The sequence below is a fragment of the Chroicocephalus ridibundus genome, chromosome 19 (genome assembly GCF_963924245.1).
Source record: "Chroicocephalus ridibundus chromosome 19, bChrRid1.1, whole genome shotgun sequence".
Lineage (NCBI taxonomy): Eukaryota > Metazoa > Chordata > Aves > Charadriiformes > Laridae > Chroicocephalus > Chroicocephalus ridibundus.
This window is the reverse complement of record NC_086302.1, coordinates 1,878,551-1,898,961: the sequence shown is the minus strand read 5'-3', so window position 1 is coordinate 1,898,961 and position 20,411 is coordinate 1,878,551. Positions and strand designations below refer to the sequence as shown.

General features: G+C 46.7%; 1 protein-coding gene across 3 annotated transcripts in view; it reads left to right on the top strand.

The window, feature by feature from the left end:
* Positions 1-20,411, top strand: part of CSMD2 (CUB and Sushi multiple domains 2) — a 297,274-nt gene that overhangs the window by 132,076 nt on the left and 144,787 nt on the right. For 2 of the 3 annotated variants that reach the window (XM_063355710.1, XM_063355709.1), the window contains exons 7-10: positions 5,072-5,149; positions 11,431-11,518; positions 12,701-12,825; positions 15,328-15,449. In XM_063355710.1, the coding sequence (XP_063211780.1) occupies positions 5,072-5,149; positions 11,431-11,518; positions 12,701-12,825; positions 15,328-15,449 (413 nt within the window). The remainder of the gene's footprint in view (positions 1-5,071; positions 5,150-11,430; positions 11,519-12,700; positions 12,826-15,327; positions 15,450-20,411) is intronic. The other variant, XM_063355711.1, reaches the window with a different exon arrangement.

The window sequence follows — 20,411 nt, the reverse complement described above, 5'->3', positions numbered from 1 at the left end:
CCAAAGCAGAGCAGGTAAGCCGTGTGTTTCAGCAGCAGAGCTGTGAGCAGACCCAGGGGTGGCCAAGAGAGGGAGAGGTTGACTCTAACTTGTTGCCCGTTTTCTGAAGACATGGACATACATCATTGATCAACGCTCTGTGTTCTCCGAGGCAGTATCTGGCTTTGCTGATGATCTACAAGAAAGTGATCTCCCTTGCAGCTTATTTGACATTGATACTGAGTTTTAGGAGGACACCTTCTTTCTACGTTCCATTTCAGCTCTTTCTAACCCGTGCCCTAGTTTGAAAATCTCTTCATGAATGTAAAAGCAAGGTTAGATATAATCAGCCCATATACAAGTTTTCTGTATGTCAATTACAGTAAACTCGTTCCCTTCCAGGGAGAGTTTAAATATTTTTCCCTTTTCTTTTCCCTTTTATGTAAGGTGAATCTTGCATTCTTGCAAATACCTTTTTCCCCACACCCTGTAAAATCAAATAGCAGGGACTGAAGAGAAATCGGTGCATCAATCTCTTTATCTTCCTCCCACTCCTTCTGCCTTGTTTCCCAAAAAGATGCCATGTACCTGCAGGTGGTAAGAAAATAAGGTAGAAGAGTGTTAGGAGAGGTGACAGCGCCGGGGCCAGAAGCCGGGTATCCCCTGCCATCCCCTCTGTCGGCGTCGTGGTGAGGTCTGCGAACGAGGTGATGGAAAAGCTGCTGAACTTAGCACGAAGCTGAACAGATTTGAATAATGCTCTGGCTGGTGAGATCCATCTCCACAGATTTTATTGCATAGGTTGGATCTCAAATTGCTTTTCAGCTGGTTGTTACCCACACATAATCACCTCTTTTGTTGATCTCCCTGCCCCATTCCCGTCCCCTTCTCTCCCTCCACCCTCACATAGAGGGAGAAACATGGGCAAGTTTCCATGGCGAGTTTCAGCCCGTAGCGCGGTGCGGGACGCCGGCAGACCTGGCGCCCTTAATAACGGGCCAGTGAGCTATCTACGGCACGTACTGCACCACGAAATGGCTTTTAAGGATATGTATATACCTAGAAGTACATATGCTTCATTTTTGACGGATCTGCCAGTCTCCGCCTGGAATCGCAGCTTTGGGCTGCAGGCTGGCGAGTCTCCCGGGCCAGGGGCAGGGATGGGGCGAGTCTGGTGCTTGCGGCCGCGCTGGTTCCTAAGGAGCTCCAAAGGCATGAACGAGGCAAGGGCCTCCTTTCGCTGCGTGCTGGGCACCCATATAGGAGCTTCAAAATGGTTGTGTTTGAGGGAGGCTCTTCCTTTTCACCTCCAATTCGAGTAAGAATCCCTGTAAGTAACCTGCCGTAGCGTCTCAGATGATGCTGAAATGCCCCAGCGGGAGGAAAAGGGATTCAGGCGAGTCTGTGCTTAATGGCCTTCCCCCAGCAAGGGGAACAGAGGTTCATGGAATAGATTTTTGCTGATACGCTGTTTTCCAAATTAAAAATAAATAAATGTCTCTTTAAATTCTCGTTTAGAGCAACATGAGACGGTTTAAAGAAACACCCCAGCCTGGCTGCTTGCTGGAAAAGCTTTGTAATGTCATCTTTCAAATTTGACAGGACACCGAGTATTCCATTAGATCTATGAGATACGTGTGAGCAGCAAAACCCTCCAGAAAACAGAGGAATTTTCTGTTCATCCAATTATCCTGACACAGTCCTTTGCGGTACTGTTCCACATTCAAATTTATAAGCAAAATAGGTTTTTATATACCAGATTTTTGAGGGCATGGAGTAGGGGAGTTGTTCTTTATTTTTTAAAAAAGCAAGTGATATTGTACTCTGACTTGTTCTAATCTAAATTAAGTGATTTGTAAAGCTTGACTTCCATCATTTTGCCTCCATGTCACAAACAAAATGAAGGACTAAGAAGAGAGTATGTAGTGATCTCTCTTTATCAATTATTGTTGAAAGAGACACGATGCAATTAGGGGAGCGTGTACTTCATGAGTAATGCAGTTTAGTCTCTGTATTTTAGGATTGGTGCTTCGTAATGAATGTCTGGTTTCTGCTGCCTGTTTTCATTACTGTTGGGTGTTTTGGAGTTCGGCTTTCCGTTAGGATTAGTCACAAACGTGGAGCAGGGCTCTGTCTGTTGGCCGGGTTCTGGAAGGCAGGAATGCACGTGGGGGGACCTTTGTTATTGTGTCCTTCTACAGACGTGCAGCGGCGTGCGAGGCCCGGGTGCGTTGGAGCCGTGAGCTCTCGGTCCCTATTGAATTTCGCTGGGCTGTGGGGTGCTGAGCAGCCCTGGGAAACCGCTGGGGGCTGCTGCGGTCGGGCAGCCGGCCCTGACGAGCCGCGCGGACCCTGCCAGGGACGTGGGGTCCCCTGCGCGGGGCCGGCGTCGATACCGAGGGCAGGGCGTCCGCCGGCGACTGGAGAGCTTTGCTCCTCCTTTATGGCTGCAGGCGTACTTTCTCATGCAGGGATCAACAGACCTGGGCTTTTCTCTGTGTGCCTAGGAGAAACATTCCCTGGTAATTGTGTAAAGTAACTTGCAAGGGGAGTTGCGGAGAATATAAAAATGGAAATTATTTTTATAAAGCTGCGCTCTTACCGGTGGTGCCCCAAAGCACTTTACAGAGCGATGAATTAGATCCTGCAAAGTCATGAGCCCTCGTACACCCTGCAATAGCTCAGATTTAGCCGGAGAGAGTTGGGCTTGACTGTGTCGTATTGACTGGGAGGAAAAACTGGCTGCGACTGTGAGGTTATCCCTGTTCTTGCTTGGAAAGTGCCAGAGGCTCATTAGCTGCAGCGTTATGGAGGGTGAGCAGCACGGGACTCCTTGGTGCTTCGCCCCGGTGATGGTGTGAGTGCTGCACCGCAGCCGGAGCCCCCCCAGCCCCAGCGCCGTCCCTGGGCATGGAGCCTCCGGGGAGCACTAGCAGGGCCTGCCGAGCGCCGTGCGGGAGGGGACAGGGCAGGAGGGGACAGGGTGGCTGCGAGAGCGGGGCAGCCTCCCCAGGCAGCGGGAATTCCGCTCTTCCCCCTGGAAAGAGCCCTTTGGTGGGCGCAGGGCTGATACTGCTCCCACAGCGCTGAGCGAGAGGGTGCCAGGGGCTTTACGCAGAACGTTGTCGTAGCCGTGACCCCTCTGTCAGACTGGAAAAAGGTCTGTAAGAGGGACCCTGTAACCTCCTCCCGCTCGCCATGGAGTGGTGGCTGCACAGGCAGGGGGGTGTGGGAGACACCCCGTTACCCCATCCCATTTCCCGTCTGTGCCCTAAAGCTGTCACTGGTCCAGTTGAGGCAGAAATAGGTTCCAGACATGCTCAGAAATTTTAAGTTTCTGTAGCCCCATATCCTTTCTTTGGTCCCTTGATACAGCGTGTTTGTTAAAACCCTTGAGGTCAGATGACGAATATCCCTGAATTCTCATACTGGGACCTGGAGGAATGTGGGCATTCCGAGACGTGCTGCTTTTCTCCTTCCGCGTCTGCAGGTGGATTACAGTAAAAAATAAAGAGTTGTGTATTAGATTTGCTTTGAAAGTGTCATACGGTTAATTATTTTTCTGCTCTCAAAAATATAAGGCAAAAAAAAACCCCAACAGATTAAAGATACTACTACTGGTAACAAAGACATGAACAACATAAGCTTTTCTTCATGAATATTTTTTTAAGCTAATGTGGACCTCAGTTTGAAGTTATAACGGCTTTATTTAAAGAGAAAGGAAAAAGCTGTAACCAAACGATGCACAAAAAGCTCCAAGCTAGCGCCTACCGTAGGTAAGCTTCAAGGAATAATGCTTGACATCTCCCTCTCTGAAGCTCCTGCAAACAGATGTTATAACAGATTTATTTTTTTTTTCTTAAGCCAGAAAATCATGATTAAAAAAACCCAAACTTGTTAGCTATATTGGTAATTTTTCTTGACAACTTTGTCTTAGAAATGTGCTAATTTAGGGATGAAAGTATGACAAGATAAAGAACAAGAAAAGAACAGTTTGAAGTGGAAGATAGACTGTTTTTCTCCATAGATAAGGACTGGCTCATCAGAAAAAGGATCCTATAAAGTGATTTGGACATCGTGCTTCCTGATATAAAGTTGTTATTTAAACACATTAACTTAAAATATGCCAGTAGAAATTCTGCTGTGTGTTAGTGCAACACACCTGTGTGTGTGCTGCAGGAAGCCGTTGTCTCTCTGCCGGAATCCAGATGGGTTTGACGGCGCAGGCTTTGTGCAAAACCCTCTTGTGCAGAGAGAAACTCGGTAACAGCCAAGTCCAGAGAATAAAAGCAAATTGCTGCTGAGTTACGTAGGGAATTTCCATATTGCGAAGAAGGATGGGGCTCTCTTGGTGATGGACGGATGGATAGAAATCTTGCTGCCACCCTCGTTTCTTTTCTCACCTTCTGGGTGAGGTTCGGGGCGAGGAGGTGAATGGAGACAACAGCAGCTCTGCTGCTCCCCACGCAGCTTTTAGAATTGGTGTGCCCGTGGGTCTGTACATTTGTAATTCTCTTTGCCAATAATGTGGTTTTAATATGGCCCTGTTTTTCCACTATTTTACTGCTTTTTGAGTCTACTGTTTATGCAGATCGTGTACAATTTGTAGGTTGTGGGGTGTTCATTTGAGTGCTGCGTTCCCTTAGGAGCAGAGAATGGCTTTGTTGGATCGCGTATTCATGGAATAACTGCATCAGGAAAACTGGGTGAAGCTAACTCAGCGTTTTACTCTTGGGATCCTTGAAGTTTCTTAGAGCTTCCCTTTTGTCTGGTTCCCATTTTTAGTGTGTTAAGCAAAATGGCCTGGTTCCAGGTGGATGGGGGCTGTGTGCCTGGTTTTTATGTTGCAGTGGGTCAGCTTGGCGCGGGTCCCCCAAACCACTAGTCCGGAGCCAACGCGGTGAATGAGAAGGGGGGGCCCTGGTGGTTTTGAGGCGTGGGGCTGGGTTGTCGGAGCTGTAAGGGAAAGATGCAGGGTATCCTGCCGTGGGGGTGACGTACAACCTGTTGCTTCGTTTTCTTTTCGAATAAGCCCTAATGCTTAGCTGAATCTTTTCCTTGTCTTTGCTTTGTTTTAAATCTCTCTCTGTAGTCAAAAAGCAAATCGAACTGAAGTCCAGAGGGGTGAAGCTCATGCCCAGCAAGGACAACAACCAGAAGACATCAGTGTGTAAGTTTTTTGGCTGCTCCTTACATGCTCCTTGTATAATGATCTCCTTGAACATTTCATTTGACTTTCCAGTAATCTCTAAAGCTTCGTCCCTCTTAAAAGTTTTAATGCTTTTCCCTCTCTTCCCTCTGCATTACTGCATCACTTCCTTCCAGTGCTCTATTCACAAGCATATACTAACTCGTTGCAGTGGGAGTGGAGGGGATCGGTGCGTGTGCGTTTGATATATACTGTATGCCTCCTGCTCGGTGGCAGCTGGGGTTCACTGCTTCTGGCCTGGAAAGTGTCAAACTAAACCATTTTGAGAACGGAATTAATGTAAGGAACCACGCCAAAAAAGGCCTATTAGAAAATCTCTGGAGGCAATAGCAGTCGCTCTCTTTCTCTCTTTGCGTGCGACTTGTGTTTGGGTGGGCTATCTGCTGTCTTGGATATTGGGGGATGCGGGGAAGGGAGTCTCCACCGAGTGATAAATGCTAGCCTGGTTTGGAGTCATCAGTTTACCATGTAGAAATACTCTGGTACTGAGAATATACAGGATTCCCATTTCTCCTTCCTGGGAGTGCGAGGCCGCTTCCCCGTAGCTGTTGTACCTGTTGTTAACGAACGTTGCTAATGACCGCCGTCAGCACTGTCCTGCCGGGGCTCCAGGGAAAGGCGCCCGAGGCTGAGTAAGAGACAGCAACTGAACTTTCCTTTCCAGCGCATCCTGCTCTGTCCCAGCCGTGCTCCACTTTTGAGGATAAAAGTGTAGGAAGTTCTTGTTGCCTCTGCCCAGTCTGTCCTCACCCAACGGAGAGCAGGCTCCAGTCTTCAAAGCTGTCAATTCAGCATCTTCTGTAGCGCTAATCTTGTCATATTTGATAAGGCAAAACAGAGCCTAGGAAGGCAGCTTAGCTTGAAAGCTATTAAGCCATAATAATATAGATGATGATAGTGCTGTGGCCCAAATTCCTTTCCGTTACCAGCGTGGTGCGTGCCACAACCCTTGTGCCTTCAGCTCCTTCCATGTGCACCGCTCTCAGGGAGGTCTGGATTGTAAACCCAGATTAACCTCTATCTTGCACAGCCTTCTGCTGTCACACTTCTCTTACGGGAAATTTTCAACTTCAGAAATGCTGATTCAGGAGAAGATGTCTCCAGAAAATGGTTCACTTCCAGAAAATGAAGCCCAAAATGTTATCTTCTTTTTCTCCCCTTGCTTTTTTGATGCGCGTGGCTAGCTGTGCCCCTTCTCTCAAAATTTTGTGACCTTGTGAGTCTGCATATGCATTGGAGATAATTACACAGGTGGGACAGGCTGATTAAAGATCTGAGAAGTTTGGTAGTGTTGCTCTAACTTCATCTGGCTCAAATATCAGAAATTTAGAAATTTCTGTGTCTCTTGGTAATAGCTGGAGCTATGCCATGCTCTATTTTCAAAGACTTCCTTACCAGCAGTGTTTCCTAGTCCTCTTTGTACCTGTCCTAAAATTCTCCCTTGAAGAGCCGGTGGCCACGGAAGGCATTTTGCAGCCACGTGCTGGTTCCCTGCAGGTCTTCCCGGGGATCTCTGCTTTGCCGGGGGGATACTGCTCAGCTGCCAGATCCCACCTCGCCGGATTAAAGCCTGCACATTTCATGTGTCTGAATGGAGGCGACGTGTAGTCACAGGACAGCTGTTGGTACTATTTCAGAAAAAGAATATATAAAAAATACGGAATTTTGGGGGGAGGTGCTGATTGTGTTGGGTTGCAGTCAAACGTGTGTGTTTGAAATGGAAATGAAGTGCCTCGTGCTGTTCACCATCCCTAAAATTATTTGGACAACTTGCTTTAATCAGTTTTTAGTGGAAAAATAATACAGCTCTGGAGAATAAGTTGTAAGAAATAGTTTTAAATTTTAGATTGCATTAAGGAGATTATTTCTGTTACTGCATGCAGTATGTAAATGTGTACGTTCCAGGTCACACAGTGGGAAAAACACGGTACTTTGCTTCTACAAAACAGCATCAAAGTTGCTTTTCTGGCCTTTGAATGAGGGATACCTGAAATGCACTGCTGGATATTATTGGAAGGGGCTGTGTGAAGTAGTGCAAGTTCTGTGTATGTTCAGATTTGTCAAAATCTATTTTAAATGTACAAGTACAAAGTCGTGTTGGAAGTCTCGACCGGTTTTTAGGTCTCAGCCGAGCGTATGGCAGCTTCTAGGTGTTCAGGGTTGCAGCCAGCCTGCTTTCTGCATCCGATGGTGAGGCGCGACCGTGTATGCGTGGTCCCTGCGGTCCTCGGGAGCCAGGATGGGGGGCCGAGGAGCAGGCGGGGGGCTCTGGCACAGCTCTGAAGGAAGCTGTGCTTGGTTTAAGTAGGGCACGTTGCAAACGTGGTCTTTGTAGATGGTCTTTAAAATTGGAAAGTCTGTAAATGTTTTTGAACACGCGTACTTCTGACCTGTTCTGAGATAGCAACAAGCTATGAAATACGGGTGCAGAGCTCCCCATGTAATGAACTTCCAGCTGGAAGTGGTTTTCTCCAGTGGCAGGGCCTCCCAGCCCAAGTCTGTACCCTTTTCCCACGCGCCTGTTGCTAGACACGTGAGCGTTCAACCTCTGCATCACCGTCACTGGGGTTCTGGAAATGTTTAACGTTTGGTTGCTGGGCGCCGAACGCGTCAGCGGGGTGAGCACGCCATCCGTAGGTCAGCGCTCCTGCTTTTGGGACTGAATTTTGTAACCCGTTAACTTGAGCAGATGGTCGCATGGAGAGTAACAGCAAGCCTTAGCGTGATTGTAAAGATCAACCTTTTTAAAACAACTAATTTCTGCTACAGTCCTTCCCCCTCGCCCCCCGTGGCAGTAGAAGAGCTCACTTGCGCTGTATTTCTCATGCTGAGAAATGTTGAGTCTTTGTAAAACCTTTTTAGATGCTGCTTTATTTTGTAGTTCATATTTTACGTTCCTAAATTCAATAAAAAATTGTCCCTTGGGAATCTATCAGTGAACTTACGTTATTAACATGGGGAGATACAGAGAATTAAAGAAGGTTCTCGGTTCTTTTAACAGATGGAGTAAATTACTGTGGCAAGTAAAGCAATCACAAGGGGCTGTTATGGAACTCAACGAGAAGGAAGTATTGAAAAAATCAGGAGGGGAATGAAGGGGTGGAAAACTAGTTCCATGGTTTGGGGGAGAGAATCCTTCAGCCTCTAATGTAGAAATGGAACAGTTCATCACAGTTTTTAAGAGCTATTGTTTTCTTAGTAACCTTGAAAAAATCATTTTGGAGTGCTACAGCCCAGGCATAGATCAGTCAAACCTCCAGGAAGATGAACACAGTACTGACAGCGAGTTCTCAGCATAACAAATATGGTTTATAACCTTTGGTTTAGTTATGTTCGTGTGCGTGTTTAAAACAAAAGATAGAAGAACAGAAGTTTCTGTAAGCGGTCATCTAATCCATCCTCTCCTTTTCTTTTGCTCTCCTTTACAAGTAAAATGTCCCAACTATTATGATATGGAGGTGTCTTTCCTTTCCCCCTTGCTCTCTTTTATCTTACCTGTTCTCTGGTTTATCTACATGTGTTATATAGATGTTAATAAAATGCTAGTTAAGAAGAGAAGAACTGGTTTAGTCTTCGGAAGTGTGGTGGATAACTGCCAAGCTGCCCGCCGGTGCCTGTGGGTTTTGCTGGTCATCTGTAGCCCTGCTTCCTCCCGAAGCTTTGAATTGGAGGCTTTGAGGTTCGCTGCCATCTGATATGGGACGTGATAAATGGATGCGATACCAGTGCAGAGGAGCTAACATGGGCGTAAAGATGCGGTCTGGGTAGTCTTTCGGCCATGGGAGAAAGGCTTTGATGTGCAAAGGCAGTCTGGGAATCCGCTCTGCGAGGCAGAGCATTGAGGTGTTTGACTGCAGACGTATCTGTAGAAGCTGTGTTTGCGCGTCTGTACGCTATAGGCACATCTCGTTTAGCGTGGGTTTACTTGGGAGAAGGTATAGAAGTAAGATGAGAAATTTTAGTGCTTTTCCTTAAATACCGCATGGACTTGTGACATACAACCCTAGTTTGTACACTCTATCCGACGCGTTAATTTTACTTTGTTTGGAGATACCCGTGTGCGCAGTCAGCGTGTTGGCGGAGGTAGGCAGGGGTTTAAGAAACCCTAAGGAAGACGGAGTCACGGTGTACTTTGCGCAACCGACCCTTTACGTCTCGGCAGCAGCGTGGCATTTCAAGCACCGGCAGAAGGGCTCTTGGAAGCAGGTGACTTCATTTGCAGAAGAATCACCAAATTATCTCGCATCCCAGACCTGCTGGCGATACCCACTCCTGGAGCGGGGGTTGCCATGGCTGCTCCCGTTATCAGGGCCCAGTTGCTGAAAATACCAGAGATGAATCCCTGCTCGGGGCAGGGGCTCCCTCCCTTCCCACTGTGGCGTACAATCAGAATCTGTTAAAGGTGGGAGCAAAGCTTTGTATCTACAAAACGCTGCCATCAAAAGAAACCGTGTGCTGCTTTCATGCTTCTGTCTCTCGCTGGTGTCTCTGCTTGTCCACGTGCCGGAGCTTAACGCGAGGTTATGAGCATGCAAAAGAGGGAAAGCAATCTCTCGGGAGTCTGGTTCCCTATAGAGCTGTGTCTAGCTTCCTCTTTTGCCCTCAAACACATGAGGAGACTGTGGAGCACTGAGGCGTTGTGCCCAAACGCCGAGCCCTGTGCGGCGGCTGTGCCAGAGGAGGACGGCAGGGCCAGCCCCTGCCCCGTCCCTCGGGGTGCGGTGGCACGGTGTGGGGGTGGCCCCCAGGGTGGGGTGGAAGGGGAAGCCAGCGGAGACAAAGGCCCTTGCAAACTCAAGGGAATGGGATGAGCTGTTGGTGCCTAGAGCTGAGGAGGAGGTTGGAAGCGGTGATGTTTTCAGTGTAGGTAGCCACAGTTAGGTGTAGATGCTGGGATGAAGGCCCCGTACCAGCGGGAGCAGAGTGATCCTTCTGTCGTTTAGGAAGTTTTACATCTTCCAGGTGTAGTGCCTGACCACGCAAGGTGCGATTGCCCAATGAATAATTACCGTGTTTGATGGTCTTGCCGTTTTGTGCGTTGATGCTGTGCAGTCTGTGTTTGTGTAGACGCTCCACGTGCTCATCTTCCCATGGCAATATTTACGTGCCTGCACCTCCATATCTTTCACCGTGTTTGGTGCCATGCAGATCTCAAATTGCTGAGCCAACATGTCTGATGTGAGAAACATGCTCTACCGCCGCACCGTCATCCATTCGGCAGTGGTCTTCGGGGCACTGTGCTAACACAGTATCTTCTGAAGTGTGATTGTGATTTTTTCCCTTTAATCTAGCCATAGAATGGAACCATGCTTGCTTAAGACTCATGCTTTGTTGCTTCAGCGTCATTGCCAAGAAGTGTTGCATTTTCTTTGTGTCCTTCCCTTAGTAAGACAAGAAAACTGAGTCACATAAACTTCTACAGCTCTGTGACAAAATCACCCCTTTGTCCCATATTATCGCACGGTTTGGTAGTTGCTGGAATTCGGAGTTGAAACCGGTACGTTGCCAGCTCTCATCCCACCCCTGTCAGGAGCCACCCGGGTTCTGCCCGCCCCAGGTCAATGCTCGAATGCTCGTTTGCGCCATTTGACAGGCTGGAGGGGGAAGGGGGAAACGGGGGGATGGAGGATGAAGCGTGAAGGTGTTTATTCAGTGCTGATCACCACTTCATAGATTGCACGTTTGTTGGCAGCTACATTAAGGTTGCTCCATAAAATTTTTCATATTCAAACTAAATTACTTGCTTTAAAATGCTAGACTTGCATCTCCCTCTCCTTTCTCCCTTTCGTTCTGTGCTCGGTTTTCCCCCGGTATCATACACCTTTTCATCGAGTTGTTTTCTCTCCCTGGCACCACTCGGACGGGTTTGGAGGGGCGGCAGGACGTCACCTTGGTGTGTCACAGGTGGCCATTTTAATCACAGGCGTCGGAAATGGGCTGTTTAATTGGTGTAATTTTGCAGAATGAAAAAAAAACTCTTTTCAGAGGTACTTCAGTAGTGGAACAGAGGGAAAACTGCGTCCCTAGCTGGCATTTCCTAGAAAACACTTTGGTGTATAAACTGAGCTGAAACGATTCCAGTCACATTTGTTTCCAAAGCTGTTTTTCTCTAAACAAAATGGAACACGTTCAGGTTTTCAAGCTACCAGTTGCCATTTTTCTCTCCACATCCACCAAGACAATTGATGAAAGAATGTTTCTTTTGCTATTCTGTCTCTGTATGTGCTGTTTTTGCTTTGTAGTAACTCAGGTTGGTGTGTCCCAGGGACATAATATGTGTCCAGACCCTGGGATTCCAGAGAGAGGCAAAAGAATAGGCAACGACTTTAGGTAAGAACCTTTTACGTGTGTGTCTACGCATGCTGCAAAGCTTCTGTCCGTAACCATTGTGTCCGCTCCTTGGCATTACCTAGTCTGTTCTTAGAGACCATCTGCACACCTCCAAACGCATTATGTCTGAAAAGCTGGCTGAGGCGAGTGATGCAGAAGAACAATGTGTATAAATGTGCACGCGTGTGTTTGGGAGACCGTGTCCCAGATGAGGATCTGGAACGATGTCTCAGAACATTTCTCTCTCTTCACAATGCGGGCGTTTAGCCAGGCCTGTGTAATCCGTGTGTGTTGTCGTTCCCCCCTCTGGTTAAATGCAGAAAGAACTGTCTTAAACAGCAAAAAAATGACTTTTCAAATTGCCTCAAGTCACAGCGTGGCCCTGCCCCTAGTGAATTTGAGGTGACTTCCCAAAGTGCTGGTACAATTCTGTGTCAATACGTGTAGCGGTGCTAGATAATTGTTTTCTTATAAAGTTTAAAACAATGCTGTTATTCCCTTGTAGTTGGTAGCGTTCATTTCAAGTGTGCAGGAATGAATCACCCTGCTGTTAGCAATGGTGAATCAATATTTAATCTTATTTTGCTGTCGATGGCTGTTTTGCTCACTAAAAGTGTCTTTCCATTTAACCTGAGTCTATCAAATTCTCCTGAAATCCAGAAAATGGATCAGAGGGGTGAGGGTGGAGGAAAGGGAATTCCCAATAGTCCCTAAATGCCATAGGATAAATTCTCAGCTGCTGTAAACCGGTGGTGTGTCGCTTCAGTGGGGAAGGCAGCATTGGTTAAACCAGCAACGGATCTGAATCCAAAGTGATAGAATAAAGAGCAAATCTTTCAGTAGTAGATCAAGATAATTTTTTTTTTCTTTATAAGAATGCTGAGCATGTCATCTCTCGGGGCTGAGTCTGTGCTCCCGCACTGCGTAAAATTCCCACTGAAGTTGCATTGAAAGACTCAAATCTGTTCTTGGACTGTCACCACCTCGGGCAAACGACGCCCGGCACAAGCCACGGCGTGAGGCAGCAGCGTCCCCTCCTTCGTCCCTGCTGTTGCCTGCAGGGCCAGCGAGCGCTCTCTGCTCGCAATTTGGAGAGTCACCGGGGTGGTAAAAAGCAAGTGACAAACCTGTTGCTGCAGAAGCGTCTGGGTTGCTAACGTCACCCTTTGTTCTGTCTGCTAGGTTAGGCTCCAGCATCCAGTTCACCTGTAACGAGGGCTATGATCTACAAGGGTCCAAAAGCATCACCTGTAAGAGAGTGAGCGACATAATTGTTGCATGGAGCGACCACAGGCCGGTGTGCAGAGGTGAGACGACAAATTTTACAGAGTTATTAGGACTAATGAGACAACCCGTCTCCTTCATGCGTCACCCATTCTGTCCTCAAGTTTGTCATCACCTGGTTGGGATCCCTCAGTGGGTTCTGAAGCTCAGCCTGCCGTGTGGCCCAGGGCACAGACCTGTTCCCAAATCCCTGCCTCAGGCACAGCAAGGGGAGCCCCTCCGTGCTCACAACCCCTTGGGGAGATTCAGCTCGACCTCTCCGTGTTCAGCGCTGCCCCTGCGTTTGTGCTCTTGGAGATGGGAGCTTGGTCTCATCAGCTTCATGGTCAGAAGTCAACAGGATCTTTATTCTTTTCTAATGGGGATTGTTGTTTTCTGGCTGAGTGAGTAATATGGGTTCAGATTCTTTTCACCACAAGCCTGAGAAAGAAACCTTTGCTTGATTCTCATTCTTTACTCCAGAAATTCAGTTTTTAAGAAAAACGCCTGTTCCTGTTGCACCTCCTGAACTAATAAAGCTATTTCCATTAACTGTGGAGCTTCATTACGTTTGTGTCCTTCATACCTGTGCACACAGTGCGTTCTCTCCCCTTCCGTCCTCTCTGTTCCAGGCAGCTCTTTCTATGGGATAAGGAGGAGAGGGGAGAGAAGATGAAAGCCTGAAACAAAATTTGGGAAAGCTGGGGTGGAGGGAGAATCTGTTAAATGGAACTTGCTGCTAGTAGGCAGCGATGTGGGATTGCTTGGACGGTGGCTCCAAACTAGCATGATCCTGATTATCCTGTGGCCCAGCCGTGAGCCGTCAGCAAATGGAGTTTTCTTTCAACCGAATGCCCATTTTGCCCTTGGCCATTTTGTTTTCATTCCCGCTCTGTCTCTAAAAAGTGGCATGCATAATTGTGATATTTGTAATGCTAATAATGAACAACTTGTAATATTTTTAATTAAATCCCTCTAAAGCTCTTAAAGTCATAAATTGGTATTTTTTCAGTTCTTTTTTCTTTAATTTCATCTGCAGATTTTTTCAAGGCTTTGGAATCCCATCTAATTCTTGAAACAAGCCCAGAATAAATTGAATCAGTGTAAGAGGATATTTGGCATAAATATGTGACACTATAAAGGAAATTTATGGTGTCCTCTTGCAAGAGATAAGAAAGGATTTGCCTGCATTATTATGATTCTATGAATCAACTTAATTTTTTTTAACTGCTAACTTCTGGGAGATTTTTTATTTTAAAAAAAGTTTTCCATTTGCTTTTATTTCAGCTTTCTACCACTTTTTTTTCCTATTTGTTCCGTTTTGTTATTGGGTATTGAGTTTCTCTCGAACTGCAGAAATCGGGGTGCCCGTGAGCCAGCTTTTAACGCCCTGGACTCTGCCGGTTTCTAATAGCCAGTGATCCAACCTCCTGCTGCTGTTGGGAGACTGTTCTTCAGCTTCCCCATCTACAGCCGATTCCCTCTGGGTCCTGGGGAGACCCACTTAATCCCTTTGTGCTCCTGTTGCCGGCTTTTAAAATGAGAATAATGTGATTTACCTTTTTTTTTTTTTTTTTTTTTTTTTTTGTGAGGTAGGATGGGATGTGTAACGGACTCCAGGATGGGGACAAATAGGGGGGGGCAGGAGGAACGTGGTTTAAGCATCACGGACAGATGCCCCCAGCTCCTTCCTGAGCTGCTCCTTGGCGTTCCTCGTCTTCCCCTGTAGTCAAACAGTTTGGCCAGGAGATCATTTTCTGTGCTTTACTGCTGTTTGGGGGGCAAAAATGCCGTGTAGATGCCACATGTGCAAATATGGCTCCTTTGAGATTGCAGAGAGATTAATTTTGAGGCTCCGTTACACAAGAGCAGAGGCTGTTACAAAACCAGGATGCTGTTCTTCACATTTTCTGGTTAAATACTACATCAAAGGAATACCACAGGGAAAATTGTCCCTGCCTGAGCACTTCTCAGCTTCTACTTTCCCTAAGATGTTTTTAAGATTCGAAGTTGAGTTCCCACCTTGGTTCTGAGTCCGCAGTCAGACCAGAATGAAGTCAGCCTTCACCTAATAAATACTTGCTGTGCAGTATTTTTTTTTGTCCTGCGAAAAAGAAAGGAAATAAGACTTTCTGGGGACAGTAAAAAGAAGCTGCGTCTTAACCTGGCATCTTCCGTGTAGGTGCTTTCATTGTCCTGGACATGAAAGTATGTTATGTGAGGGCTTTAATATAGTAAATAAAATCAGTCTGAGTGCTGGAGGATGGGTCCTTGGTGGTTGGTCTGGTGGCCCATCTGTTTGGTAGCCCCTGGAAACACCCCACTCATCTATTCATCACAGATAAGTCCTTCATCTCTGATGTTTACATGGGAAAAAATGAATCTTTTGGCTAATGAAAACAACACAGAGCAGCAATTTTTCATTCTCCCCCACGTCCATACTGTATGTATCCCTCCTTCTCTCTGCTCCCTAAGCAAAGAACACCGAGCACATCCCAAAGCCACGAGACCTCACTCCCCCGTCTGTCTTGTTTTCCTCCTCACAGCTAGGATGTGTGACATGTACCTCCGTGGTCCCAGTGGTGTGATAACTTCTCCCAACTACCCTGTCCAATACGATAACAATGCCTACTGCGTGTGGGTCATCACTGCGCTCAATCCGGCCAAGGTAGGTCTCGGAGATGCGTCTCCATGTCCTTACTTCAGTGCCTTAGTTGAGATGTTGTATAGCTGTGCTTCTTCAGAGACGACAGCTCTCGTATTTTGCCATTCAGGTGTCTGTTTGTGATGTCGAACCATCCTTTCTTCCTACAGACTTTCTTTCCACATGTTTCTCAACTGTCTTTAAAGACCGCAACACATCACATTCCCTCTCTTGCTGAAAATTCATTTTGTTAAAGGTTGTAATTAAAAGTGAATGTAATTATTTTTAATCGAAACCTCTTTGATACCTTGGCGTGAATGGTGGTGAAACGCCAAACAGCTTAGCAAAGCATCTCATTAAGCCAGCTCTCAGCTGGGGCAGGAAGGCTGTGCCAGGAATGCTGATTTTTCCCTTCTTTTGGCTGGTGGCTGGCCCCTAACCAACGGGGATTTCAGCCCCCGAAGGGCAGAGGGCGAGTGAGGACAGAGGTACGGTTCTATCTGCTGCTATTTATGCAGTACTGTAAATCTATAAACAAGTCCTTTCTGTGCTCGCTGAGGTTTGGAAGAGAGGAGGTTGGTGGGGATTTTTTGTCCCCGCTGGTCTGCATGTGTGATTGAAGTCTGTTGTCACTGATCATGTAGAGAACAAGGCTCTGCCGCCTTGGCCTTTGTAAGATCAAGTCCTTTCCATTTTCCACTGGCACAGGGAGGGCAACGTTCAGTGCCTCGCAGCTTTTTCCAGCCCCGCAAACTCTTCTCCAGATCTGTATGGGAACATAAGAACAAAAATTACTTCACTGTGTAGCTCAAAATACACTTTCTGAGCTGTTATTCACCATCTTCTGCTCTCAGAAGACAACTTCTTAGTATCTGGGTTCCTACTAAAGTCCTCCCTATTAGCTCATGAGCAAATCTCGCGTGCCAAGTCGCTGAGCTCATATGCTTATTCTGTCGATGGTGCCTTGGTCCTTGCCTCCAGACAGTCCTGCGTTTGGCACTCTGCCTTCTGCCGCTGGTCCAAGGCAGGCGTTTCACAAACATGTGAGCATCCCAGGATCTCATCTTTTGCTAGAAATTGTTGCGGTCTGTAGAAACGCTGGCAGCCGTCGGCAGGTGTAGCCTGCTCGCCGATGGGATGGCGTCTTGTGCTCGCACCTCCAGCCCTTCTCCTCCCTCCGGAGCCCGGGCAGCGGGAGCTGGGGCTGGCTGAAGAGCCCCCTGGGTTCTGCTTCTCTCCCCCCACTGACCTCACTTCAAGCCTTTAATAAGTGCAGATCACTAGTAGATTATGATTTTAACGAGCGGTATTCCTATGTTCCGATTTCAGAATGAGTTTGTATTTAAAGGGCTGTCATTAGCTGGTCATTTCATCCAGCGGATGTCTTGGTTTGGCTGCAGAGGAGCGTAGTAATGACCCAAATTCTGGGAAACTGGAGTGTGGAATCAGGATATTTTTCAGTGCTGACTTATTAGGAGCGATTTACTGGTTAATCAGACCCAGGAGGTTCTCCTTCATCAGGATAATGTGCAAGTGGAGAACAGGCCACATGTAACAGCAGCTATTACTGCTCGAGTGTCAGCTGTGTTCTTCAGCCTGTGGCCCACAGCCCCTTGGGTATACATTGCCTGTGCGCGGGCGGGTTATTGAATACATCAGCATCTCAGGCTGTGGTATGTGTATTATACATAGCTTTATTTTTGTGCATCTTTGTCTTTCAAAGATCAGCAAAATCCAGGTTTTGTGTATATAAAATAGTCCTCTGTCTTTGGAAAGAAGTTGTAGTGAGCTAGACGTAGACGTGCCCTGGGTGTTATATAGGCAAAACGCTTCCACTTGGGTTTTCCGGTACAAATTACGAAGGAGGAGATGGCAACCAGTTGTCAAGAGATGCGAATGGGCCCTGCCCACGCTTCTGTTGACCCTTTGTGACGTCACTTTCCTGTTGAATATTGAGTCTAATCTTCAGCTCTGCCCATTTGCTCTTCTCCCAGCCTCGTGCACAGACTTCTGCTTTTCCCTCAGCAGTGGGATAGGACGAGCTTCTCCTTTTGTAAGCTTCCTGGGCGGACTGTCTCATTTTTCAAAAACCTACGGTCTTTGGGAATTTCTACTTACGGAAAGTTTCTCCTCTTCCCCTGGTTACTTTCTTCCTCAGCTTTTAAACCTGTGTAATAATAAACTGTTGGTTAGAAAACAGAATATGCAAGTCCTGATGCTCACCTTTCATAAATCATAAAGGGGATTGAAATTGGTAAAATACATTAATTTCAACACTTAACCATCTTGGAGCCAAGATTCAATAGCACAAGAAACTGTAGTTCGTGCTCCGTGGGCTGCAACATCGCACACTGCGAAGAGGCACAGCGTAACTGAAATAAGGATAGATTGGCCAAATCAGCAGCTTGTATTAGCTGTGTAAAGAGACTGCCATTCTCTTTTTCTTTGAAGTGATAAATAGTTAATTAGTAATAGCAGTTTATAAAGGGGTTCTGCATTTTGGATGTTTCATCCTGGAAGCATAATTTACAGGTAGGGAAAACCTCTTCATCTCTTTGAAGCAGGGAGGGTTGAGGAATGCATTAATTGTTTTGGGAAAGCTGCTGCTTCTCCTGCGGGTCCCTCGCCCCGAGCCTTCTCCTGCTTGTGTTCATCTCCGTGGTCCCAGGGCCCAGGCCGGGTGTGGGCTTCCTTACTCCTCGGGATGATGGAAACAATGGAAACAAATCAATTGCCCTTACTGTTTTCTGCTGTTTAAAGAATTCATTAAGGCTCTGGAAACTAAAGCTGTGCACTCAGGACCGTATCTGATGGCTGAAAGTACAAAAAGGCAAGTGGATTCACTGGGACGGGCGGTTTCTGTTGCCCAGCAAACAGCTGCCGGGGCGGCTGCCCAGGCTGATGCAGCCGCACACCGTGCACAGACCAGTACGGCACTGGGAGCTGCTGGTGCACAAGTTTTAACGCCAGTTCGGTCACTGGTGTTCCTACCTAACAAGTCTCAAAGCGCTGCCTCTGAAGAATACCCATGAAACCTTCCCTTACTTAAAGCAGGGCCCAGGATAGAACCAGGTTGCCAAACTGGCGAATTCCCCTCCCTGACTCGGTGGCTCCGCGTGGGGAGGGGATGGTCCTGTCTCTGCACGTTCCGCAGCATGGCTGAGGCAAGGATTGAAGATGAATTAATTAAAATACTTCGAAGATAAAAAGCATTATGGGCCTGAGCCGAAGCCTGCTGAAGTCAGTGGTAATCTTTTTATTGACTTGAGTGGTCTTTGGATCAGGTTCTGTTATATGAAGCTTTTAATATGAGCGATGGGAAAACCACCGAGCTGAATTTAGAACTCATTTGCAAGTCATCTGTTCTATATTTGGAGAAGAACTGTGAGCCAGATTCACTGAGCTCCATAATCCCCTCGAAGTTTGCTCAGAAACCTACATAAACAGTATTAAGGACAAAGCGCTGTGCAGTTGACAACTTGGAATTATTTCCTATACAGAGGGCGATGTCAAACCTATATGGGGGATATTCAGGGTATCGAGGTTTTTTGCTGGTCCCCAGTGCCGTGGGAATTAATTTCAACCACAGTGGAAAAATAAATCACTCGGGGACTGAGAAATGCATATGATAATTGGTGAATTTGCATCAAAACTATTTCTGAACCTTCATGACATAATGGATGTTTCTGGTTGATATTTCTCCCGGGGTTATCCTCACCTGGAGCCTAGTAGCCAAATAAAGCTCTGTCCAAGCTTCTCGTGTCACCGGTGGAGAGAGATGGCCCCCTCCAGGGGATGATTCATCCCAAATGAAGATAGATGCTGGAGCTTGGGAGAAGCGGGGGGAAATGAGTAATATGTGCGTGTAAAGCATTTGAATATAACTGCAAGAGGTGCCGCTCTCCATGGAGAGAATGACTGTGGGTTTGTCCTGTGAATGTGACTGCACTTCAGATCACTTCGCAGAAGGAAGCGTTAGAGTCGGGTGTCATATCCCAGCCTATTTTCTTGACTTTGCTAATTGCTTCCTGTCGCTTCGGTAGCTTCAAGTTGAGGTTTTATGTCATCCGTGTATTTGTGTGCGCTGGTAGGTCTCTTGTTATTTAATGAATCACTAAATAATTTTCAGCTTTCAGACCAAAAAGAAAATAGGAAAATGGATAAATAAATATTGTATTCAGCAGCCCGTTCCTGTGCCACAAGGTTACAGTCTTCAGTATACTGGAATGTAATTAGTTATTTAATTAGGGTAAGACTCCTTAGAATGCAGTTTACTTGAATGACTGATTTAACTAATGATGTGTGCCGTTTTACAGCACTGTGTTCTTTGTATTAATTACATTATTCCATCATTACATGGTTTAATAATAATCTGCACAGGTTAATATTTTGGTACTACTACTAAAATTAATGGTTCCAAACTTCTATGAAGTATCACACAGGCTCCTGCTTGACGATCCTGGGGGTTTTGGGTAATGCCCCATTTTTGGAATGTCACGGCTAACATATCTAATTTGCTTTTCTATGCATTTGAAAAGTATTAATTGCATTTATATGCAGAAGACGGTAGCACATGACAGTTCAGTTGAACGATATATACCCCTTATTTTTTAAAGAACACCCAAGCCGTTCAACGTCTAAACAATGTTTTCGTAAAAGGTTGAAGTTGAGTGGCTTTTGACAGAAGGATGTTGTGAGCTTCCTAGAGGGTGTGTGCAAGCCTTGAGGAGGCCGTAGAGCCGCGCTCACGTTTAACGTAACGCAGTTCATTATTGCCTCTGGTTTTAGGTTTGGGACTTTGGCCCCCCTGCGATTGCACGCGTGCTCAGGTGTTTGCAGGAGAGGCTGCTTCTCTAACAGGCGAGGAATTCCGAGACAAAGATTTTGGTTTTCCTGCGCCTTGCTCCCTTGGCCCAAGCCCAGAGGCGTAGGGTGGCATCACGTGGCTGGTCCTTGGCACACGCGTAGGTCCTTCTCGTTAATTGC